This window comes from Caretta caretta, chromosome 3, assembly GCF_965140235.1.
Source record: "Caretta caretta isolate rCarCar2 chromosome 3, rCarCar1.hap1, whole genome shotgun sequence".
Lineage (NCBI taxonomy): Eukaryota > Metazoa > Chordata > Testudines > Cheloniidae > Caretta > Caretta caretta.
Genome location: NC_134208.1, coordinates 174,037,881 through 174,063,684, shown reverse-complemented (window position 1 = coordinate 174,063,684; position 25,804 = coordinate 174,037,881). Strand labels below are relative to the sequence as shown.

The 25,804-nt window shown below is 44.3% G+C and overlaps 1 protein-coding gene across 2 annotated transcripts in view; it reads right to left on the bottom strand.

Annotated features, from left to right (window-relative positions):
- Positions 1-24,375, bottom strand: part of PLEKHH2 (pleckstrin homology, MyTH4 and FERM domain containing H2) — a 118,676-nt gene extending 94,301 nt beyond the window's left edge. For both annotated transcript variants that reach the window (XM_075127137.1, XM_048843009.2), the window contains exons 1-2: positions 24,117-24,375; positions 11,694-11,823 (exon numbers count right to left, since the gene is read on the bottom strand). In XM_075127137.1, coding sequence (XP_074983238.1) covers positions 11,694-11,816 — 123 coding nt within the window. In that variant the 5' untranslated portion in view covers positions 11,817-11,823; positions 24,117-24,375. The remainder of the gene's footprint in view (positions 1-11,693; positions 11,824-24,116) is intronic.
- Positions 24,376-25,804: the final 1,429 nt, after the last annotated feature.

Genomic DNA, 25,804 nt, shown 5'->3' with positions numbered 1-25,804 from the left:
AGGTTAAAAGAGAGATTTCAGGTACTACATATAGTTATCCAAGAAACCTTAAGGTCAAGCTTGTGGCCTGCTCTGTGGTCAAGGTTTAGTTAACTGGTGATTTTTCTAATATTGTAGAATAACTGGATATTATGCTTGGTTTGACCTGCTGAATTGTGGTGGACCAGGCAAAAGGCCCAAACTGAAGCCAAATATGTTAGGAAACTATTCAGAGCCAGGGAGTGAGTCTCCAGGAAGATGATGGAACTTCTGCCTGTGCCACAGTTTTGAGAGAGAATGGCTGAGTGTTAGGAGTACAGAAGATCACAGCTGAATGTTTGTGGGCTTAGGCCATGATTTGGAGAACTACTGACTGCCTAAAGTCTGAACTTATTTACAAAATGACAAACAGTTTATAGTTTGCAGTGTTGATGTACCCATGTTGGTCCCAGGATATCAGAGATACAAGGTGGGTGAGGTAATATCTTTTACTGGAATAACTTTTATTGGGCTCACCCAGAGAAGAACTCTGTGTTCGATCAAAAGCTTGTCTCTTTCACCAACAGAAGTTGGTCTAATAAAAGATATTACCTCTCCCAACTTGTCTCTCTAAATATTTTACAGGACACATTCAGGATAGCAAAAAATAAAAGAGCATCTCAGGAAACAAGACATTGAATATAGTTATTTATATAATAGCTTACTGTACTTATTCATACAGTTTCCAGCTATTAGGAAAAAATTTAAAAGCTTGAAAATACACGTGGTCATGGATGAAGTGGTGAGTAAAGCCAAATTAGTAAGAAGTGAATGGTCAAAGCCACTGAGGGGCAAAAAAAGTAAGAGAGGAAGGATCTTGCAGCTTTATGAATACTAGATAAGTTACAGATTTGCTGTTTTTAAAATCTAATTCTCAGTTGGTCCTGCTAGCACCACCCATAAGGCTCCCTACTTCGAGTGGGTAGGGGTGAGTGCAGGGCCTTCTCATGCCTCATCTGAGCCAGGCACTCCAGCCTGAGGATACTGGATTCCAGTGGGTCTGCCCACCACCAAGAACCCCCACCACCTGTTTTTCTACTGGCCTTTTGGAGCGGATTTCTAAAGCCCTGCTCCCCACCCTAGCAGTGAGAATATACTTTCATGGCTTTTGACTATTCCCATCACTTTCATGTAATGTCAAAGACTACATTTCCTCCTGGTTCAACTCTATTCCACCATCTGACTCCTCCAAGAACAAAAACAGCTAATTTGTTGCCGTTTGTTTTCTGTTCTCTTATGTTAATGCTACTATTGTTTTTACTTGTCTGCTCTCCCTTACCATACCTCCTACCTTCTTCCTTCTCAAAAAAACAGGTACAGGTATTAAAAAAACAAAACCAAGAACAGTTGAAAAAATCTCTATAAAAAGAAATACATAGAAGAATAAAAACAGTAAAAGGCAAAAGATTGAAATAAAATAATAGAAATAGGCAAAACTATTAAAAACAAGTAAAATAGTTAGAGGTATTAAAATGAATACTCCCAAACAACCCCAGTATTCACACACTGTAACCACATGAACTCCTCACTTTTACCCTCATTCTCTGTCTTCACCTTCTTTCTTTTTTTACCATTTACTTGTTGCATGTTACCTTTAATAAGCCTCATTCTTGCCATCAGATCCATTAGTGTGGATCCCTGTGTCCATGCAGAGCCTCACTAGCTTGGAGTTCTGCACAGGACCACATGGGGACCTAGATGTCGATCCTGCAAGCACTTTATACACATTTCATTCTGAGCACATGACTAGTCCCAAAGAAGTCATGGGTGAAAGAAAGCCTCACCCTACAAAAGTCAATGGGAGTTTTGCCACTGACTTCAGTAGGGTCAGGAGTTCACTTAGTGGAACAACTCACAAGTTTAAATTGAAGCAAGTGCAAAACTGTTTGCAGAATTGGGGCCTTGGATTGTAAATTCCTCAGAGCAGGAATCTGTGTTTGTACAATTCCTAGCACAAAGGAGACTTGATCCTGGCCATGGCTTTTGGACACTATTATACAAATAATAACATTAAATCTCTAACTGGAACACCCTCAATTGTGTTTGTGATCCGTGCACTGGGATTCTGATGGTAAGGGAATTATAGAAATAAGAGAATGTTCTTCCTGAATTATTTCCAAGATAGGAAGAATGAAATGTTTTAGAAAAAACTTCTCCAATATGAAATTTTATTTTTCATCTGGATTTGAAATTTGCACTATAAACTCTGCTAAACTTCAGGTCATGTATACCAGCCAAGTCCTTACTTGCAAGCATTCTGAAAGTGCAGCCAATGTTTTCCAAAAAATAGGAAACTGAGCATGTGGAGGGATCAGAATTTTAAGCTTACATTGTGCTCTGAATTTCTGTATAATGTTCTTTAATCCAACAAGGCTGGAAAACTGACTGGAATTTAAAGGAGTATAAATAATACAAACTGTTTAAATTGCTTGGGAACCATCATATACTATTATGTTTATTTCTAGCCTCTGTTTGAGTTTGTTTTAATGGCATAGAGAGCACACTTATAAAGTTTGCAGATGATACCAAGCTGGCAGGGGTTGCAAGTATTTTGAAGAACAGGATTAGAATTCAAAATGATCTTGACAAACTGGAGAAATGGTCTGAAATAAATAGGATGAAATTCAATAAGGACAAATGCAAAATACTACACTTAGGAAGGAATAAATCAGTTACACAAATACAAAACGTAAAATGACTGCCTTGGAAAGAGTACTGCAGAAAAGGATCTGGGATATGAGAATATGAGTCACCAATGTAATACTGTTGAAAAAAAAAAGGTAACATTATTCTGGGATATATTAGCAGGAGTGTTGTAAGCAAGACACAAGAAGTAATTCTTCTACTCTACTCAGCACTGATAAGACCTCAGCTGGAGTATTGTGTCCAGTTCTGGGCAACACATTTCAGGAAAGACGTGGACAAATTGAAGAAAGTCTAGAGAAAAGCAACAAAAATGATAAGAAAACATGACCTACAAGGAAAGGTTGAAAAAATTGGGTTTCTTTAATCCGGAGAAGAGAAGACTGAGAAGGGACATGATAACAGTCTTCAAGTACTTAAAAGGTTGAGTGACAGGGTGTGCTTGCCCTGCACTGAACAGGAAGGGGTTAACCCCACACTTTGGGCAGAGGAAGCCACGCCCCCTCGCCCTTGCTGGGTATGCACCAACCAGAGCACCAGTATAAAAGAGAGCTGCTCAGCTCAGTCTGGGCTCACTGCTGAAGAGGGAAGATATATGCTGCAGGTACCAACCTGGGAACTGCTGAACCCACAGACTGTGGAAGCCAGAGGTGCTGAGACCCAGGTGGATACCCAAGTACCTGCGGATGTCCAAGTGTGTCAGAGCTGCCAGGAACAGCACAGGCCAAGAAAACCTGAGATGCCAGACCACTGCATTGGAAGATATGGTAGAAAGTGTTCCAGGGGAACTAGAGACAGTGGACCGGTTATAGAACTGGGCACTAAGTCAATGTATTTCACTCAGATCCCCTCTGACTCAGTGGCAAAGCCATTTACCACTGACAGGGGCTTGGGATGGGACCTGGTAGAGTAGAGAGGGTCCTGAGTACCCCTACCCTGGCCACTACCTACCTCTGGGTGGTGGCTCACCTCCATAACAGACCACTAGGCTGCACAGCCCAGAGAGGAGGGGCAATCACATTGACTTTGACTGCTGAGCTACACAGCCCTGTAAGGAAGGGCAGCCATATTGACTCTGGCCATTAGGCCATACAGCCCTGAAGGAAAGGGTGGCCATCTTGGGCCACACCACCCTGAGGGGAGAGCAGACCCATTGATTTTGGCCCATAGGCCCTACTGCCCTGAGGCTGAGGGTAGTCAGGGGAGAGTAACTGCAGAGCTACAATGCTCTTACCCTGTCCCAAAGGGGGGTGGGATGTGCTTGCCCCGTGACAGGTAGTTATAAAAAGGAGGGTGATAAATTGTTCTCCTTACTCACTGAGGACAGGACAAGAAGCAATGGGTTTAAATTGCAGCCTGGGAGATTTAGGTTAAATATTAGGAAAAACTTCCTAATGGTAAGCACTGGAACAAATTACTTAAGGAGGTTGTGGAATTTGTCATTGAAGATTTTTAAGAACAGGCCAGACAAACACCTGTCAGGGATGATCTAGGTAATACTTGATCCTGCCAAGGACTGGACTAGATGACCTATTGAGGTCCCTTCTAGTCCTACATCTCTAGGATTATTTCCTATGACAGTAAGTTCTCTAAAAAGCAAATCAACTAATACTGAAGCAGAACCATCTATTTAATTTTGATACAATTATATTTTCTGCCTTTTACACTTATTCATTACGACCCACTAGAAGAAATACAAATATTCATCTTGCTTTCTGCAAACATTCCATTGGCAAACAAACACTGCTCAAGATGTACATACTACGCAGCCTTGATTCTTGACAAAGATGTACATGTGAAAATTGTTTTGCCACAAATGACACATGCCTAATTGTGCCTACTTTATTTTTCAAATATCAAATGACAAACTGTGCAGACATTTAAAAATGTCAAAAATGCAGAAAGAGGGGACTTAGCTATTGTTATATAAGAACAAAAATTAGGAACAAGGCAAGTTTTGTGGAATGCATTCAAAACGGATTCTCCACTTTAGAAAGCTGTTGCCTTTAATTTTCACAACCTGTATCCGAAGTAATAAACATTTTTCATGTTTATTACTTGCTCGCTGAAGATGAACAAGAACATCAAAAGTGAAAGGTTAAAACTAAAAGCAAACAAATCAACCTGTCTATAAAAGTAACCCTGTATCTTTAGCATGCTGATCACAATATTTAGTTCAAAATCATTCTGTGTATGAAATAATGATTCAGAGCACTCAAGAAAACAAACCCAGAAACATGTCTACTTTGAGTTTTATTGTTTGGGCCATAATGCAAGACTTGGACCAGTTCCATAATCAGTCCTTATAGGATATGACTGAAAGAAATACAAATAGAAAGTTTTTAAGAGAGTTAGGTAGTTCTTTTTGCTAAAACGCTGTTAGTGATAGAAACAATGAACACGTCATTTGAGTAGTAAATGAAAAAAAATGAGGGGGGGGGGAAGAGAATGGATTTTCCTCTTGGCATTAAATGCCAGCTACTGCCCAACTCACAGTAAAATACTGCAGTTGTTTACAGAAAGGATTTTTTTAAAACTTCACACTCAGAAGACTAAAGCAGTAATAAAATAAATGCTTCTACTTCAAGCTCAGTCTCCTCAGACAGCCTAAATTTGGCGTACTAGGGACACTTTTACACCATTCCTCAAATTCCTATAAAGACCTCTCCCACTTACAGCAGCAGCTTCTGCTTAAAACTCCAACAAGGTCTCTTTCTTTGCATGTTGGAGTTATAAAAATACGCTCTTTATTACTTGACAAAATGAAAAAGCAAACAAACAAAACCCCCAAACCAATAAAAACAATGAATGAATGATTGACTATGCTGAAAATATTGTGTATTCCTTTGCCCCCTCAAAACACCTTTTGTGTCTTCCAATCTCCCTAAAAATAAAAAGTTGTAGTAGTCACACTTTTATAGCTCTTTAAAATTAAAATATGAAAGCTCTCAAACTCACATACCACTAAAGTTCAGAAAGATTTTCTGGTTTTACAAAATGCACCAAATATTTGCATTTCCAAATTTGAATAAACGTAGTAGTAATTCAGTGTAAAGGAATAGATATACATCTAGGTTAATTTTAAACTAAACATTTAATTTCCCCTTATAAATATGGGGGGCGGGAGGTTGGCATAGAGTTGTTTTTAATTTAAAAAACAAACAAGCAAAAAACAGGTTACTGGATCACTAGTTGACAAAGAGACAAAAAAAAACCCAAATGCTGGTTTTTGAATGACATCATGTACATCAAAATCAGCCCAAGTCTGCAGATGACCAACATGGTGTCTTCTCTTGTTGACTTTTGGCCACTCTCTCTCTCATGGACTTGCTAAATGTGTGGGGGGAACTCCAGCTCACATGTAGAACGCATATATTTAAAAAAAAAAAAAAAGGCAAGAAGTAGGACAGTGGCATTCGAAGTAGGACAGTGGAATAGGCCCATTTCTAATAGCAATAATAATTTTTTAGTCTTCCAATATTGTTTGGAATAATAACTACTAGGGTGAAATTTGGTTGATCACAATAGTATTACAGAGCAATGTTAAGTTGCTGTGAGTTTAAATGTTAACACAAAAAGTCCTAAATGTCTTAACTCACAATGCCTAATGCAACAAGAACTACACTTCTTCATTTTGATGTCAGAAAGCTAATGTTCTAGGAAAGTAAACTATGGCAAATTATACAGCTTGATAAAGAATACAGAAGGAAAACGTCAACTGGAATAGCAAGGCAAAATAGCACCTTATCTGTATAACTATATGTTATGAAGCTAAACTAGAGACAGAGCTCATTCAATATAAATGTGAAAAAAAAATACACCTCAGAATCATTTAGCAATAAAACAAAAAAACCCCATACATTTAAGTTTTCTCACATGCTCAGGAATGTTAATCTTACAACAGGCTACCACAGGAGCACAGAATTATATTTTAAAATATTTTAAAACACAATGTTTTGGTATTGTTCTACTATGTAGAGTACTTTTAATATAAAATAGGTATCATGGGTTAGCTAGCCTTTTGAGGCAAGCTGGATTCAGCCTTGCTTCTGATTTAGCAGCTATTCCTCAGCTAATTGATAAGCTATATCCAACGTAAAGGTTATTAGTAACCCCAGCTGCGTATCACTAGGCTTAATTAGAAAGACTGACCACCCACTCAAGCTGCGGTGAAGCAGGGACAGCACTATTTATATAGAGCTGGGAACTCAATACAGGGAGAAAAACCCTAGAGAGAAGAACAAGGGTAGTTCCTAGCTGGGAAGAGCCTCAGGAAGTCAGGCTGAGTCACTAACAGGGACCAGAGTAGACTTCTGTGGTGGGAGCCATGAGATAGAGGCTACAAGGAACAGGGAGATCCTCAGAAGTAAACTGCTGGAGTCCCTCACAAAGGAAAGCAGTGGGAGAATCTTGCTGGGGAGTAAGTGGTTGAAGACCATCTCTGTAGGGGCCAGGAAGCAGCAGATTTCAGATGAACCTAAGAGTAGCAGAGGAACTAGAAGTTTGGACATTTTGTGAACTTTCAGTTGGACCTCCAGTACCCTGGGGGAAGGGAGTGAACTCTTATGTGATTAGGCCAGAGGGTGGAGCCAACAAAAAGCCACAGAAGGAGTCAAGAAAAGATGCCAGGTGAGACTGGTGGCCATTCCAGAGCCAAAGAAGTGGCCCCTCAGGGCAGGTATGTGAGATGAAGGCCTCTTCAATGCCATGTCTGGGCACAAGGGGCTACCTAAAGGTGAGGACACATGCTTACAATGGGTTTACTGATAAATTCTTAAATTAGGGTAGTAGGGGGGACCCAACCTTCCAAGAACCTTTAATCCACTATGTCAGTAGTAGCCATCTGACCCTCAGCTACAACTTGCTTGAACTGCCTTCATCCCACAGAGACAACAGCCACTACATGTGTTCATGGAGAAGTTTAGCCTTTGAGCTGCATAGTTGTGGACCTACTAGTCGTGCTGCCACCTTAACTCTGATGCACTGTTATGGAAAAGGCCATAACTCTGTGGGGACAGAGGGATGTAGCCCTACCCTCCCACTTCAGCCTCTTCTTGGCCTGGCCAATGTGTGCATTAGAAACATGATGGTTCCTGGTAGATCCTCTTGCATGGAGAACATGGCAAATTTGGCCCTGTCAGATTCCAACAAAAACTGATTTACTGTGGCATATCTTTGTCTGAGGTGGTGAGCCTTATGGCTTAGGGAAGCATTTAAAAATTGCAATGATTCTATATGGGTTTCATTTTATTTGGATTTGTGTCCTATGAAAAGAGGACTCGCTAAGCTATATTGTGATGCATGACCAGAAAGTGTTAAGCATCCTGCAAAATAAATTACTCCAATTCAACCCTTAAAAAGATATGGGGAGATAATGTTTGTGGTATTGTGTATTTACATATACATCGGTAGAGCTCAACAATGTAATCTAACAGTCTGTATTCTGTTAATTCAGAGATCAAAAGAACTTCTTTACATTTAAATGAACTGTAAACATAGGATATCTACTGTATTCATCTCTCTTTAAAATGTATAGCAAATCATCTGCAAATGGTGGAAAAATAAGCAATTGCCTTATGTTAATTAGTGTAGCTAATTGCTCTGATGCTTGGGAAATTGACCTACTTCAAAGTTGCCCTAATTGCCGATTGTTGGCCTAAGGACTCTGATCTGTCAAAGAAGGCCTGGAATTGTATAAAAGACCCTTGGGTCCTGATCCTGTCATCTCAGATCTGCTTGAGGTTTCAGGCAGGGGAAGCCTAAGCCGCAAAGACTGAGATCCCAATTCTAACTGGAACGCCCTGAAATATAAACATTAGACTATAACCTATGGACTATTTCTGAAAGAACTCTTTGCAACTGAAAAAGCTCACCATCTCTGCTATGAATCTGAACCTATTCTTGATTGAACTCATGTCTATGCATACTCATAACCATACTCTCCCTTTTTCTTTTTTAATAAATGTTAGTTAAGTTAATAAGACTTGGCTATAAGTGTGTATTTGGGTAAGATCTGGAATATTCCATTACCTGGGAGGTAATGTGTCTGATCCTTTGAGATTGGTAGAACCCTTTTCGTATGATTTAAGATTTTCATTAATCCTCATCATAACTGACTTCGTTGACTAGGTGGAGGCCTGAGGCTGGGTTACTTTTAAGGGAACTGCATTGTTGACTTCTGAGTAACCAGTGAGGTATAATAGCTTTACTAAGTCAGCACAAGAGAGCTTCTAAGTATTGGACTATCCACCAGTTTTGGGGATTGTCTGCCCCATTCTTTGCAGTTCACCCTAACTGACCTCACCTGGCTCCCCTGGGATTCCTGTCACACACACATTTAGTACAAAATTTAAGAAATAATTCCCATTCCAAGGTTTTTTTTCTTACAAAAAGACACACACTGTATGATGTTAAACAGGAGTCTTGTTTTGGCCACTATTGAACAAGAAACAGAGCAGGTGTGGGGGTGGGAGAAGCGTGATGGTACTGTCAAATTCCATTTGCTTTTAACTTTGTCAATTATATAAAAATGGCACCTTTAGCCATTGGCTTGCACTGTTGTTCTATATTTCTTTATTACACTTTTGACTCCTCCCTAGAACTAATTATTCCTATCTTATTGATAAACCTACAAAAATCTACTCTGTACCCAATTCGGCAGTGGAGCTGGTAAGAACAATTTTATTTCACAAAGCATGCTGTTTTGTCAGAGACTGAACACTGTTTCAGAGAAATGTACTAGTTCCAAAACTTTCATCTGGAAGGTTTCTTTGTGGGGGAGGGAGTGACTGACTGACTTTACTGCTATGTGGTTAGGGTACTGGCCTGAGATGTGGAAGAGACAGGTTCAAGTCCCTGCTCTGATTCATCTGAAGTGATGTGGGATGGGAAAACTGTTTTGAATCAGGCAGAGCAGCAAGTTGAACCTGCATCTCCCACATCTCAGCCAGTACCCTAACTACCCACAGTTCCATTTCTGCAAAAAGTTCTTAAAGTTCTCAATCTAATGAGAAACCTTGAAGTTGCCATTAAATGGAATTGTCGTTGTCTGGTCAATTCTATTCAGCAGTATATTTTAGCTACATTGAACTACAATGACACTGTAAAGCCGACATAAATCTGAGCTAACCAGCCAGGTTTACAGTTGCTTTGCATCATTAGAGCAGCACAACATAGCTGCAGCGTACCAGTGAATTTGGCCTTCTGTAATAATATGTGCCTCCAATCTGGTGCAATATCACAGAACCTTTTGGATAAAGAATTAGAATGCAGACACACAGAGACCACCCACATTATTTGGATTCTAAAACTTTGTTTCTAGAGCCATACACTGCTAATTTTTAACATAGTATTGATCTGCATAGTATTTCTAGTACAAGGAAAAAGTAGTGTATTTCTCATGGACTGAGTGCTTGGTTTCAATTTTTCTTCTAAAGGCTATAGCAACCTGAAATTCATACCTGCTAATTACTTTTCCCATTTGCACTGTATGTTGTAAAACACAAGAAGTTAATATGGTCAAAATTTACTTTTCTGTCTACAACTTGTTATATCACATATAAATGTAAGCCTGATTGGCCTCTAATATAGGGAAATTCATTTGAATCCTACATTCCCTGTGTCATAAATATAAAGGGAAGGGTAACCACCTTTCTGTATATAGTGCTATAAAATCCCTCCTGGCCAGAGGCAAAACCCTTTCACCTGTAAAGGGTTAAGAAGCTAAGGTAACCTAGCTGGCACCTGACCCAAAATGACCAATGAGAGGACAAGATACTTTCAAATCTGGAGGGGAGGGGGAACAAAGGGTGTCTGTCAGTCTGTGTGATGCTTTTGCCGGGGACAGATCAGGAAGGCAGCCTCAGAACTTCTGTTAAATTAGTAAATAATCTAGCTAGAAATGCGTTAGATTTCCTTTTGTTTAATGACTGGTAAAATAAGCTGTGCTGGATGGAATGTATATTAAGGTTTTGCCTAGAGGAATTCTCTGTTTTTGAATCTGATTACCCTGTAAGGTATTTACCATCCTGATTTTACAGAGGTGATTCTTTTACCTTTTCTTTAATTGAAATTCTTCTTTTAAGAACCTGATTTGATTTTTCATTGCTCTTAAGATCCAAGGGTTTGGGTCTATGTTCACCTGTACAAATTAGTGAGGATTCTTATCAATCCTTCCCCAAGAAAGGGGGTGTAGGGCTTGGGGGGGGTATATTTTGGGGGAAGACGTCTCCAAGTGGGCTCTTTCCCTGTTCTTTGTTTAAAACGCTTGGTGGTGGCAGCATAGGGCTCAAGGACAAGGCAAAGTTTGCACCTTGGGAAAGTTTTAACCTAAGTTGGTAAGAATAAGCTTGGGGGGTCTTACATGCAGGTCCCCACATCTGTACCCTAGAGTTCAGAGTGCGGAAGGAACCTTGACACCCTACTTATAAATAAAACAGCAGGCAAACCTAGGATAAAATACTGATTACAATGGAGGGAAGGAATTGTTCTATTTTTACTTTCCTCTGAAGGAGGCGGCTTCCTTTTAATTTTATACCCCTTTATAATTCTCTTAATTAAAAAAAGCCCCCACCATCTCCTGTTGTTTCTGGATCCCTGTCTCTGCATGAATTAGTAAGTCCCAAGGTTGTGCTTATATTCACTGGCAGTGGACACTTAAAACGCTGCATTGGTGAAGTGAGATAAGTGCGGAAACTTTTCCACTATTTTCAGTGAGCTTTGGAGCAGACCCTAAATACTTAGAAAGAAGTGTTAATTACAATGCTGATACATATTTTTTTCCTCTACAGCAGAATCTTTTCTAAATTGCTACTATAAAATGAACATTTCTGGTGGGAAATTAGATGTGCAAAATTCTTGCATCTTCAACGGTAATAATTCTTTAGATTTGTGTTTTTGTTTTTTTTTTTAAAAAAAAGCAGTTTGTCCTAGAAAGAGCAAAGTGAGGTAGTCTAAAGCAAGACTAGTCTTATCCCCTATTATCAAATAAAACTGTCTCTATAAATTGTTTATTTTAATATAATAAGACCTACCTTCTCTGCTAACAGCTCTCTGATCTTGCTTGCCTGGAGACGAAATTTCATCAGCTGTGACTCCAGAGTTACACACCTTTCTTTCCAATTTCCAGCTCCTTCTGACTCTGAAAAATCTGCCATACTTATGCTGGGGAGAAAAAAAAAATCAGATTGCCTTTAATATGTCTGGGCCTATTTTTTGTATACATACTAACCTTGATCTTAGGGGATACTTAAAACTTTTGTACATAGCTGTTTTATAAAAGCAGGGGAAAGTATGATGGCCTACACAGGCACTTAGAATAAAGGGATGTTTCATACTAATGTTTACTTGTATGTATTTTCTAAGTTATTACAGAGCTGCAAAACATTTTCCATTGATAAATGGGGAAACATCAACTGTCTTAACCTTTAGCTACTGTACACTATTCTCATGCATAGAAGAAATCTGCAGAGAACTAAGCCTCTGTTAGGAAGGAAAACTCCTTATGGGGGATAGTAGCAGCAAAATAGTTAAAGTGGAAGCTAGCTTACTGGTTTAAAAACACAGCTGTTAAAGTCCTCTAAAATCCAAATGTTTACTGGGATTTTCTTGGAAAGTGCTGTGCCTCATGAGAGCTGAGGCAGGCCCAGTGGTCCAAATTTGAAATCAGTTGAGCAAGGGGATTCTGAGATACAGGTTTGTTTGTTTTTTAATTAACATTAAAATGTTACTGGTGGGTGGTTTGTTTTTAAACACAAACATCCCGAATAGAGAGCCCTAGTCTAAGACTGACACTGACTAAAGTGGTGCTCTAGCCCCTGCCCCTACAAATACACCATCTCCCAACACTTCCTCCCCACGTCTACTCCATCAGGCTGAGGGAGTGGGATCCAGGGCTTCCCTTCCCTCCACTGTTCACTGAACAATGGAAAGAACCAGAACTCCACTCTTTCCCCAGGCTTCCTGCAGCAGTGGGGAAGGGGCTCCACACTCGCCCTTCCTTCTCATGCTGCTGTTCCTTAGGAAAACAAAGGTCAGAGTAGTGCAGGAGGCTGGGAGGAGGAAAAGGGGTGGGATCAGTTATACAGTAAGGGGGACATAGGAGGGGCTTCAGTTCTGCCCCCAAAAAACCTGCACTATCCATAGCCACCCTTTCTGTCCTCCCTTCTAAAGTACTCACCTTGCCCCAACCCCTTCACTATTCCTGCATTCCCTCCCCACCTCCTCAATTAGTGGGAAACCTACTGATGCCTGCCCCTCTGCAGTACTGACAACCCCAAAAGTTCAAAAATCATGAGTGTGATGGGGGGGAGGGCTTCTCACACTGGCCCTGAGAGGGTTGAATTAGGCCACACAGGCCTAATCAACCAACTAAGCAGCAAACAGGATGTAGGCTCTGAGGAGGCTGCTGTTTGGAAGCAAGCTCACCTGTGAGGGAACAGGTGAGGCTTATATAAAGCCAACAGACTAGCAACAGATAAAAATTGCAGGGTGAAGAATAGCAGTCACTCTCCTTGAGGCAGTGTGTTCCCCAGGAATTGAAATGGGGGGAGAGGGTGTTCGAATTTACTGGGGGGGGGTCAGGGCTGATGAGGGGTGAGACCGTGAGGGTGAAGGTGGGCTGTATGGCACGATAGTAAAAACTGAAAAATGTTTCATGACCATTTTATTAGATTTAACTCATGTTTTAAAATCATCACAAAAATTAGTTGTCTACTCAAGCCTTCTATGAAGCACTACATCTTCATCCTTCTTGGTTTCTTGTTATAATTTTGAACAACTCTGTTAATGAACTTCTTGAATGCGTTGCGTTCATCTTTGGTGGCTTCTCATAGGTCCGGTACTTCCATTCTTTCATTAGTTCATTCACATGATCCAGCAGAAGGTGACTTCTTTCAGAACACAAAATTCTATTCAGTGATGAAAAAGAACGCTCAACCGTAGCTGTTGTGACTGGGAGTAGCAAGAGATTAATTCCTACTTCTTTCATCCCAGGAAACAAAGCATAAAGATCAGGTCGAGCCACTAGTGATGATAAAAAAAGTTGAAGTGAAATCTTCATTTGTTCGTCGTATGATATTCCACTCTGTGTTCAAATTCTCTATTCTGTCCTGAGCACATGGCAGTCCCATTGCTGGTAGTGCCTTACTCCACTCAACTGTCGATGTTTTATGGGACAGGGATCTGTAAAAGCTACGTAGAGGTTGAGTAGAATCTAGATGTCGCTGTCGTAGATTTTTAAGAATCAAGTCTGTGTACTTTTTCAGTTGTCTTAACAAATACTACTTGTCCTCTTCACTTAAGAAAGCAATATAAATGACTTCATTAGTCAACTTCTGGACTGAAGTCTCTGCTTCTTCCAGTACTTTTTCAAGGGACAGATCACTGATTATCCAGCAATAGAAGCTACATTTGGATCAAAGATCTACTACTGTTGTAGCAGATGCCTGAATGGCATTGTTTAATGACCCAAGTGTTTCAACAGTAGACTTACAAGTGAGAGAATGGCAGTAGTCTTCTCTGAACGTAGTAGCAAAAGTAATCCACCAGCCTCACTACTTAGATCCATCCCATCTTGGTAGATACTTTCCAAAGCCAGTAATAACGGCTGGAGAAATTTTAAGACAACAGCAAAGGATCACTCTTGAGAAAGCCAGAGGGTTTTCCCAGGTTGGCCTAATTTGAACTTCAAACCCAGTGTATCTTCTATATTTTCCAGATATTCAGTCTTTTTGGACTCTTGCTGAAAAACTAATATAAAGACATTAAATTTATAGCTTTTAAATGTCTTTTAAAGAATCTGCAGCTCATAATGGCGCTAGTTTGGAGTAGATGGCCTCTGCAGTGTGCACTGGAGAGATTAGGGTCACACTTTTCTCTGAGCAAAGCTTGTACTCCACCATGTCTTCCAGGTTTCAGAGTAACAGCCATGTTAGTCTGTATTCGCAAAAAAAGAAAAGGAGTACTTGTGGCACCTTAGAGACTAACCAATTTATTTGAGCATAAGCTTTCGTGAGCTACAGCTCACTTCATCGGATGCATACTGTGGAAAGTGTAGAAGATCTTTTTTATACACACAAAGCATGAATAAATACCTCCTCCCACCCCACTCTCCTGCTGGTAATAGCTTATCTAAAGTGATCACTCTCTTTACAATGTGTATGATAATCAAGGTGGGCCATTTCCAGCACAAATCCAGGGTTTAACAAGAACATCTGGGGGGGGGGGGGAGGGGAGGAAAAAACAAGGGGAAATAGGCTTGAATAGAGACTGGGAGTGGCTAAGTCATTATCAAGGTAACCTAAGTTAATTGTATCCAATTTGCAAATGAATTCCAATTCAACAGTCTCTCACTGGAGTCTGGTTTTGAAGGTTTTTTTTGTTGTAATATCACACCTTTCATGTCTGTAATCGCATGACCAGAGAGATTGAAGTGTTCTCCAACTGGTTTATGAATGTTATAATTCTTGACATCTGATTTGTGTCCATTTATTCTTTTACATAGAGACTGTCCAGTTTGACCAATGTACATGGCAGAGGGGCATTGCTGGCACATGATGGCATATATCACATTGGTGGATGTGCAGGTGAACAAGCCTCTGATAGCATGGCTGATGTTATTAGGCCCTGTGATGGTGTCCCCTGAATAGATATGTTGGCACAGTTGGCAGCGGGTTTTGTTGCAAGGATAGGTTCCTGGGTTAGTGGTTCTGTTGTGTGGTATGCGGTTGCTGGTGAGTATTTGCTTCAGGTTGGGGGGCTGTCTGTAGGCAAGGACTGGCCTGTCTCCCAAGATTTGTGAGAGTGTTGGGTCATCCTTCAGGATAGGATGTAGATCCTTAATAATGCGTTGGAGGGGTTTTAGTTGGGGGCTGAAGGTGACAGCTAGTAGCATTCTGTTATTTTCTTTGTTAGGCCTGTCCTGTAGTAGGTGACTTCTGGGAACTCTTCTGGCTCTATCAATCTGTTTCTTCACTTCCGCAGGTGGGTATTGTAGTTGTAAGAATGCTTGATAGAGATCTTGTAGGTGTTTGTCTCTGTCTGAGGGGTTGGAGCAAATGTGGTTGTGTCGCAGAGCTTGGCTGTAGACGATGGATCGTGTGGTGTGGTCAGGGTGAAAGCTGGAGGCATGTAGGTAGGAAGAGCGGTCAGTAGGTTTCCGGTATAGGGTGGTGGTTATGTGACCATCGTTTATTAGCACTGTAGTGTCCAGGAAGTGGATCTCTTGTGTGGACTGGACCAGGCTGAGGTTGATGGTGGGATGGAAATTGTTGAAATCATGGTGGAATTCCTCAAGGGCTTCTTTTCCATGGGTCCAGATGATGAAGATGTCATCAATATAGTGCAAGTAGAGTAGGGGCGTTAGGGGACGAGAGCTGAGGAAGCGCTGTTCTAAGTCAGACATAAAAATGTTGGCAAAGTGTAGGGCCATGCGGGTACCCATAGCAGTGCCGCTGGTTTGAAGGTATACATTGTTCCCAAATGTAAAATAGTTATGGGTAAGGACAAAGTCACAAAGTTCAGCCACCAGGTTAGCTCTGACGTTATCGGGGATAGTGTTCTTGACGGCTTGTAGTTCATCTTTGCGTGGAATGTTGGTGTAGAGGGCTTCTACATCCATAGTGGCCAGGATGGTGTTATCAGGAAGATCACCGATGGATTGTAGTTTCCTCAGGAAGTCAGTGGTGTCTCAAAGGTAGCTGGGAGTGCTGGTAGCATAGGGCCTGAGGAGGGAGTCTACATAGCCAGACAATCCTCCTGTCAGGGTGCCAATGCCTGAGATGATGGGGCGCCCAGGATTTCCAGGTTTATGGATCTTGCGTAGTAGATAGAATATCCCAGGTCGGGGGTTCCAGGGGTGTGTCTGTGTGGATTTGATCTTGTGCTTTAGATAACGTACACAATGACAATACTTGATGCCCATTTGCATCAATGCATTCATCAGCCCTGTATGCAAATTTTTTGAATGTGGTGAGAGTTCTTCACTTTTTCAACTGTTGAATCTTTCACTGTTGCACCACATGCTTCTAGCCAGTCAGCTGAGCTTCTTGCAGAAAGATAGTGAGCATTTGCTGGTCTTGTTCGGAACCAGTGTTCAACCTAAGGATGAACAAGTGACAATGCACTTAACATTGGCCTCCAATTTGTAGTATCTCTTACTTAAATAGAAAGTATGATGCCACAGCCATGTTTGCAAAAAGAAAAGGAGTATTTGTGGCACCTTAGAGACTAACCAATTTATTTGAGCATGAGCTTTCGTGAGCTACAGCTCAGCATGAACTGTGGTGTGTCTCCAGCATTCTTAACAGCCTCATTAATACTCACTGGTGTTGTCCTTGGTCAGTGGAGACTCAGAGGTGCTTTCACATGAGTTCACCTCCCAGGTGGGGGGCAAGAAGGCACCTTGCTCATTCCTCCAGCTGCTCACTGTTCGCTTTGGCTACTGTTTGTTGTGCCACCATTTGCTCTGTTGCCAATGGCCCTGTGCCATCATGTTCTGCTGCCGCTGTGACCTCTGCGAGTTGGTCTCTTGAGATTCCACACAGCTCTCGGTGATTTCAGATGAGCTCTCAGTGGGGGAACCTCACTCTAGTACAGACTGGGCCATCTCTAAACACTGTCCCACAGCAGGTCTAAGCACTTAGACCTGATTATCAGTGATTTCAGCTGTAATGGTCACTTAACAAAACAAGACTATCTATGGAGCCTAATCTGCTATGTCTTTAAACAGTGGAGAGGGGCAGGTCAAATAGTACTTGTGACTCAGGCAGACCATCAAGCAAAACACCTGTCCCCACCCTCTCTCTTGATGCCCTCAATCAGCACAGGCTAAGTACAGTTCTACTGCCCTTTACTCCTACAATAAGAAAAACAATATTTCATTACCTCCTTCCCCCCCCCCCCCCCCCCATTCAAGTGATTTGTAACCCATCCCCAGCCAAAATCTATCACTTGGCAACACAGCGCTGTTTGCTGGATACCTAGGTAGATTAGGTGTGAATGTAAATTCAATCTGGTCCTGAAACCTTTCCCACCCCAACCCCCAGCTCATTACTAGGTGTCAGGGAGAGTTCATTTAGACTTTGATTACAAATCATAATTTGAAATTATTAGGTTGGCCAACATCACCAAAATGAACTGCACTGACATCATAAACAGCTGCATAAGGAAGCTAGTCTATGTTCACACTTTTCAAATCTATTATGCTTTTTCAGATATATGTATTTTATCATACACTTTATATGCTTTTAAAGTGGTGTACTAATGTTTCAGTTTCAATTCAAATTTCCAAACAATCGCTAAATGGGAACACTGCATGTAACTAGTTGACAAAACGGGGGATGGGTGTTGGGGAAATGCAGACGGGGTGTAGGGAACTCCCTGCCTTGAGGTAAGGAAGGATAGGAATTCCTGAGATCTAGTAGACAGGTGCTGAAGCTGGGGCTGGAGCACTCATGGGGGGGAAAAAAAACATAGTGGGTGCTCAGCACCCACTGGTGGGCCCCTCCTCCCCTTGTTTCCCACCACCAGCAGACCCAGCAGATCTGCTCCTCCCCCTCTGCAGCAGGTGGGAGGCACTAGGAGATTAGCTGTTCAATGGTGTGCAGGAGGCACTGGGGAATGGGGAGTGGGCGATGTTGGGTGACGCATTGCGGGGGCATGGGGGCAAGTGCTCCAGATTCTGGAGAGAAGAAGAAGCGGCAGGGCCAGAAGCAGAAGGGGCAGAACTAGCCTCTTCTGGCTGCTGAGATGCTGCTGAGCAGCATGGCAGACTGGCAGCTGCCTGAGACCACCTGGCTGGGGAGGTGGCTACGCTTCCCGTTTGGGTGCTCAGGATCAGGGGCAAGCAAGCCAGAGCCCCCTGGCATGTTTCCAGCTCGCTCCGCTGCAGTCCCCAGCAGCAGAGCCAGGCGGGGAGTGGAAGCCACCTCCCCAGCCAGGCTCTTTCAGGTAGCTGCAGAACAGTGACCTGGGCTCCCTCCTGCCAGGGAGAGCGGCAGAACGTGCCAGGGGTTGGGGGGGGGGTCAGGCCCAGAGGGATGACAGAGTGCCCCCCCCCCCAAGTAACATGGGATGGGGAGAGCATGGTGGCCCCATGATGGGTGTGCGGGGGAGGATACATACATGACCTCCTCTTTAGATCGTGCCCCCCACACCCCTATTGGGGAGGCATCAATTGTCCCTTGGGGAAGAGGTGGGGAGGAGCAGGGGCGGGAAGAAGCGGAGTAGGGGTGGGGCCTTGGGGGAAGGGGTGGAGTGGGGGCAGGGCACGGGGTGGAGCTCCCCCCGGCAAATCACACAGTTGGCACCTGTGCTAGTAGACCCTAGGAGAGAGAAGAATTTGAGTAGGAAGAGTGAAAGCAAGATAGGAATTAGTCCAGGGCTGAGAGCAGTAATGTGACGGAAACGGCAGACCTTGGCTGCTTGGTAAAGGGCCCTGGACTGGAACTTGGAGTAGAGGGTGGGCTTGGGTTCCCCTACCAACCACTGCCAAGTGATGTTGTGACGCAGGCAGTCTGCTGGTTCACTGCCCCTCACTGCAGGAACGACAGGGTCAGAGCAGCAGGCGTGAGGATTGCTGAATGATACCTGTCCAGAGATGTGTCCCCCCCCCCCCCGCCCCGCCCCCCCCCCCCCACACACAAAGGGGAAACCATGGTGTGACCTGGCAGGAGGGCTGAGTTGTGAAGTAGCTGCACTGCGATTACTTGAGAGGACGAGAGCGGAAAATGGTGAAAGAGAGGGAAGGAGTGAGTGAGTGGGATGATGGGCCGTGTGACTGTTGGAAAGGGATGCTAAACTAATTTTCCTGAAGGGGGTGCTGCTCAATGGTGAGTAGAGCACCTCCGTCACAATGAGCCACACACATCCCAAAATATTATGTGGGTTTTTTTAAGATTAAATGTTTCTGAGCTGTCTTCTGACTTTTGAACTCCCCCAATGTGTCTGGCAATTAGTGTTGCCAGTCTACAGTAAGAAGTAAGTTTTGGCCACTGCACCCCTACATCAATCAATTTTGTGCCCCAGCCCCCACACTGACTCTGTACCCTCAACCCCAAATCAGTTAATTTTGTGCCCTCCCAGCTCACATCCAACCCAGTCCACCCCCCTACTCGTACAACTCTGCACTCCCATTGCCTGCAGTCTCACATCTGCTCTGTGCTCCAGAGCACCTTTCCTCCTCATGGAGGTGTAGCGGTTCTTCACCCATTCCCATGCCTGGTGGGAGGGCAGGTCTAAGAAGGTTCTCCTTTCTCCTGTCATAGGCCTGGGATTGCAGCATTAGAAAGGAAGAGGGACGAGCAGAGAAGAACTTAACCTGTTTTTCACAAGAGAGGTGGTGGGAAGGAGCCCTAAGATAAGGGGTTCTTTCTGCTACCTCCTTTCCCCATCTCTCTTGTGAAAATGTATTGCCTTCTCCATGTCTTTCTTTCCCTATCCAAAACCTGCCCTTGAGGAGAAGGGGGGGGGAGAGAGAGAGAGTTCTGCCTGCCTCCTGAAGCAGCTGTCATTAGCTGTTCTCCAGGAGGCAGAAAAGTAGGCAAGGCAGCCAATTTAAGGGGATTTTCCCCTGTATAATCTGAAAATTGCATGAATGCTGGAGCGTCTCCTATCACTGTGAGACTGGCTCCAGAAGAGGCCAAAATTGCATAATTTCCAATAAATTTGTGAGACTTGGCAACACTGAAAGAGGGAGGACTCATCTGTGTTGGAGAGGCAGAGAGATGCGGGGACAAGGAGACGATGCAGGGGGACTGAAGGGACTAACATGCATATGTCAGTGCCTTCTGTGACTGCAGTAATCTATGCGAATGAGTCGGAAGCAGTGAAGGGGGAGAGCTGAGCTGTGGGACATTGGGGGTGAGTGAAATTAACTGTCCAAAACCATAATTAATGCAGAGTCAAGGTTGCCTAGTGCTGAGACATGCCCTTCCAGCATGTGGAGTGTGGCTAAACTTAAACTTCTGGTTTTCAGAGGTTTAAATTTGTGTTACCTTAACTTGTCTTTGCTTGGCTTTCAGAGGATAAAGTTTAGCCACCCTTCAGATGCTGGAAGAACAACATATGGCACCCCTGGGCAACGATAACTCTGTGGTAACCAAGTTTTTGGGCAGTTAATTCAAGTAGATGTTGAAATTAAATGTTCTGTGTGTTAATTATGGATCTTTTTTTGAACTCGTTCACATTGGCAACTTTGGCTAATACTCACATACCTTCATACTTTTTCCTATTTCATAAAATCTGTACTACCACTGCCCTCTACTTTCAATCCCTATTTAAAATTCATCTCTGCTGTGATGCCTACAAAACCATTTGCTGATCGTGGATAGGCAGGTAACAAACTGATTGTGCCTCTTCCTTTTCCCACTAGCTTGCTCTTACTCACTCCTTCGCACTTACTAACTTACGTATTCCTTCCCTGATCTGTACCTTACTTAAAAAATTAGAAGAAAGGAAGAAACAAAAACAGTCAATAACCAGATGTGATTGTCAAAGGCTGTGTCAATTCTTCACCATATTCATTTGCTTTCATGTTACATCCCCATACCCAATCCTTCAAGTGTCTCTTTTAGGCCCCAAAACAAGAAAGCGGTTAGGCGTGTACTAAAGTCCATCCCTGCCCAGCAAAACACTTACACATGTACCTAATTCCCCACTGAAGTCAATGGGACTTAAGCATGTGCTTAACTTTAATATGAATGCTTTACTGAATCAGAGCCTTAGACTTCAATCCTATAAACATTTTTGCATTTTCTTAACTTTAAGCACACAAACTGTTCTATCGACTTCAATCTGACTACCAACATGAGTAGAGCTAAGCATATACATAAGTGTTTGCAGAACTAGGGTCTTGGACTGTAAACCTTCCAGGTTTCTAATTTCTTCATTCTTCACCCTACCTGATGAACCTTTGGAAGGCACTGTCTCTAACCCCCATTATCCTTTCTGATACTGGGGAGCATAGCTTCAGCAGGCATGCTACTAGGGACTGAACCTCATGCTGTATTAGCTCTTCACAGGATTCTCTGCAGAGCTGCAAAAGGCACAATGTTCATTCCTTCCCAGCCTGCCCATAACTGTCATTAGCTCCCCAAGTCTCCACTCTCACCCCTTATGCAGAAGCAAGAAGATGGTGCCACAGAGACAACTAATCTGCAAACTTTGTGTGGGAAGAAGCAGATCCAAACAAGGAGAGTTCCAGCCGTGCACAAATCTGGGGGGACAATATGGGGATTGAAGACTTTCTTAGGGCTATTTGTCCAGTTAGGAATTTTTATAGCAGTGGGATTTGTTTGTTATTTTCCCCCCTTTTGACCAAGTATGGCCACAAAGGATGGAGTCAGCTCAGACAATGTTGATTAACAGTACTTGTGGTTACTGGGAAGATGAAAATGTATATAGTTACGGTTGTCATGGAGTTTTTGCTTCTCTGCAAGTGTACCACTGCAAGGTAGAGTTAAGGCTATTTGGGTGTTGCACAAACACAATTCAGTATATGGGTATATGTTAATGACCAGTGTGTAAGCTAAGTGGAACTTCTCAGTGTACAAGCTAATTAATATCCAGTTACTGTCTAAATATCACTGATGTAAAGAGTGAAAATAAATTATTTCCTATTATCCAAAAGGCATAAAGGGTTCTGGAAATGTTTATTGGCACAAAATAAACTTACAATTGTGGAGTGAATGATCTTCCTTTGAATCAATGACTTCCTGTTTCTTGTTTGAGTCCTCAAGGGAGGGGGAAAAATGAGTTCATCTCTTGGCTTTAACAAAGTGTTCTGATTCAGCACTATAACCTACATAAGTTTCCTGTTCTTTCCCTCCTCACTGTCTCCTAATTTTTTTTTAATCTAAGATCTTTTGTAAACTAACAAACCCCCATAAAAAGTGTAAATTATAATTATAGCATCAGACATTACTTGAGACAAATTTGACAAGTCTGGGATGATTTAAACCCTTTTTAAAAAAAGGTTTGGTAAGGTGTTTTTTTTTTTTTTCTCTCCACACATTTCAAGGAGCCAGAAAGAATAGAGATAGTTTTCCTTTCATTATTTAAACAATGTTTTGATTTTTATATCACCAATGTTATGATGTTTTTCATTGTCTTTTTAATACAACACTGTTTTAGTTTAACAATTCATATAAGCCTCAGGGTGGGTGGCTGGAGAAAGTTGGTTGGATAGGTCTTTGTGTTTTACCAGGATTGTGCAGTTTTCAAAACAGTTTGTAGAGGATTTTCTCCCAGCTCCAAAAGATACAATCACTTTGAGATATTAATGTTTGGTGATATGTGGACCATATGTGCCTAATCTCAGGGACCCCAAATTTGAAGGATTTTCAGTGCTGTAACTGTAAAAATGATGTTGCATAGAGAGGATGACTGGAGAGATGGCCCCTGTCTGGGAGTTCTCCAAGAAAGACATTTTTCAGCTTGTCACCAACCACTGTACTGAGCTATGAAGGAACACTGTTAACTTTGGTGGTGGTTTTTTTTATTGACTCCTTTAATATAATTCCAAGTTACGATAGAGAGAGGTCCTGAATTTTAAAAAATCCTTTCAAAAATTGATTTATAAAGGGTTTTTCTGTTCCCTTGTAGATTTTTATATGGGTAGTTTCACGAGAGAAGAAATCAACTCTGCCCCAATCCTGCAATAAGCACTACATATGTGAACTCCTAAAGAGCTCCACTGGCTGCAATGGAGAACTGTGAGAGTGCAGAGGTCTGCTCACAAAGAGCTCATTGCAGGATCAGGACCGAATTGATTTTACAGCCATAACCCATTGTACACAAAGCACTGTCAAATAAGTAAATGCTAAAAACAAGACTATTTTCACTAACTTATACTTTAAACTGATATAAGGTAAAACTCCTTATTACAGTAGGAACAAGCTTTGCACTCACTAATGGGATTTGCAAGTTGAGGGTGTCAATCTACACATACATTTCTTTCGTGTTAAGTGTAGGGGGGTTTTCTTGGGAGAGGGCATATGGCACAGAGAAGCTTTAGTGACTGACAGGTGTGCACGAAGCTACTGTATCACCATGCAGGTCTCCGTGTTGTCACTTTTCCACTTTAGGCAGGTCTTGTATAGACACACAAAGCTGCTCTGGTGCATCAGTATGTTAGCCCAGTGGATGACCTCATTATCACAAGGCAATGACATCATGACCTTTGCCACGTTATGATGTCCTGATCCTGACTCTATGACATCACAATTTAATGTCCTACGATGTCCCCTTTGCCACTGCCTGAGGCTGGACGGGGCTCCACGGCGGGGGCCACCCCGCTCCCCCGCACAGGCCCCGCTGGGAGCTGAGGGCACAGGCTGAGGAGCTCCGCTGCTGAGCGGCCAGGCTCATGGGGGGGGGAGCGGTCCCGCCCGCAAGAGGCGGCAGCCCCGGGGTCCCGGCCCCTGAGGGAGGAAGGGGGGAAAGAAGTCGCGGCAAACCTGGCAGGGCTCCGGCTGGCTGCTGAGCAGGAGGCCGGTCCCGTCTCTTGTCTCGCAGCTCCGGGCTCCGTTAGGGTCGAAGCCGCCGCGGCTCTAACCGCTTCCCCCGCGCCCGTCCCACCATCCCCGCGGCGGGCAGCCAGGGGCCTGAGCGGCAGCCGCGCCGGCCACTGAGGAGCCAGAGGCTGCCCGGCCACAGGACGGCGGGCGGGGCCACCCGACCCCTCCCGCGGCTGCGAGGAGGGGAGGCAGCTTCAGGGCACTGCTGGGGGGAAGGTCCCAGTTTCTGCGGCTCCCTCCCAGCCAGAGCGCGGGGCTACGAGGGCGTGAGACGGCTCCCTTTGGCCAAGGCCGCCAGGGGGCCCCGTCTCGAGGCCCGCCAGGAGCGCCCGGTTAGGGCGGGGCACATGACCCCCTGTGTTGGTGCCCGTGGGGGCACGGGGATCTCTGTGTCTGTGCTGTGGGGGCACGGGGATCTCTGTGTCGGTGCCCGTGGGGGCACGGGGATCTCTGTGTCTGTGCTGTGGGGGCACGGGGATCTCTGTGTCTGTGCTGTGGGGGCACGGGGATCTCTGTGTCGGTGCCCGTGGGGGCACGGGGATCTCTGTGTCTGTGCTGTGGGGGCACGGGGATCTCTGTGTCTGTGTCCGTGGGGGCACGGGGATCTCTCTGTCTGTGCCCGTGGGGGCACGGGGATCTCTCTGTCAGTGCCCGTGGGGGCACGGGGATCTCTGTGTCTGTGCTGTGGGGGCACGGGGATCTCTCTGTCTGTGCCCGTGGGGGCACGGGGATCTCTCTGTCAGTGCCCGTGGGGGCACGGGGATCCCTGTGTCTGTGTCCGTGGGGGCACGGGGATCTCTGTGTCGGTGCCCGTGGGGGCACGGGGATCCCTGTGTCTGTGTCCGTGGGGGCACGGGGATCTCTGTGTCTCTGTCCGTGGGGGCACGGGGATCCCTGTGTCGGTGCCCGTGGGGGCACGGGGATCTCTGTGTCTGTGCTGTGGGGGCACGGGGATCTCTGTGTCTCTGCCCGTGGGGGCACGGGGATCCCTGTGTCTGTGTCCGTGGGGGCACGGGGATCTGTCTGTCGGTGCCCGTGGGGGCACGGGGATCCCTGTGTCTGTGCCCGTGGGGGCACGGGGATCTCTGTGTCTGTGCTGTGGGGGCACGGGGATCCCTGTGTCTGTGTCCGTGGGGGCACGGGGATCTCTGTGTCGGTGCCCGTGGGGGCACGGGGATCCCTGTGTCTGTGTCCGTGGGGGCACGGGGATCTCTGTGTCGGTGCCCGTGGGGGCACGGGGATCTCTCTGTCGGTGCCCGTGGGGGCACGGGGATCCCTGTGTCGGTGCCCGTGGGGGCACGGGGATCTCTGTGTCTGTGCTGTGGGGGCACGGGGATCTCTGTGTCTCTGCCCGTGGGGGCACGGGGATCTCTGTGTCTGTGTCCGTGGGGGCACGGGGATCTCTCTGTCGGTGCCCGTGGGGGCACGGGGATCCCTGTGTCTGTGCCCGTGGGGGCACGGGGATCTCTGTGTCTGTGCTGTGGGGGCACGGAACTCCCTGTGTCTGTGCCCGTGGGGGCACAGGACTCCCTGTGTCGGTGCCCGTGGGGGCACGGGGATCTCTGTGTCTGTGCCTGTGGGGGCACGGGGATCTCTGTGTCTGTGCTGTGGGGGCACGGGGATCTCTG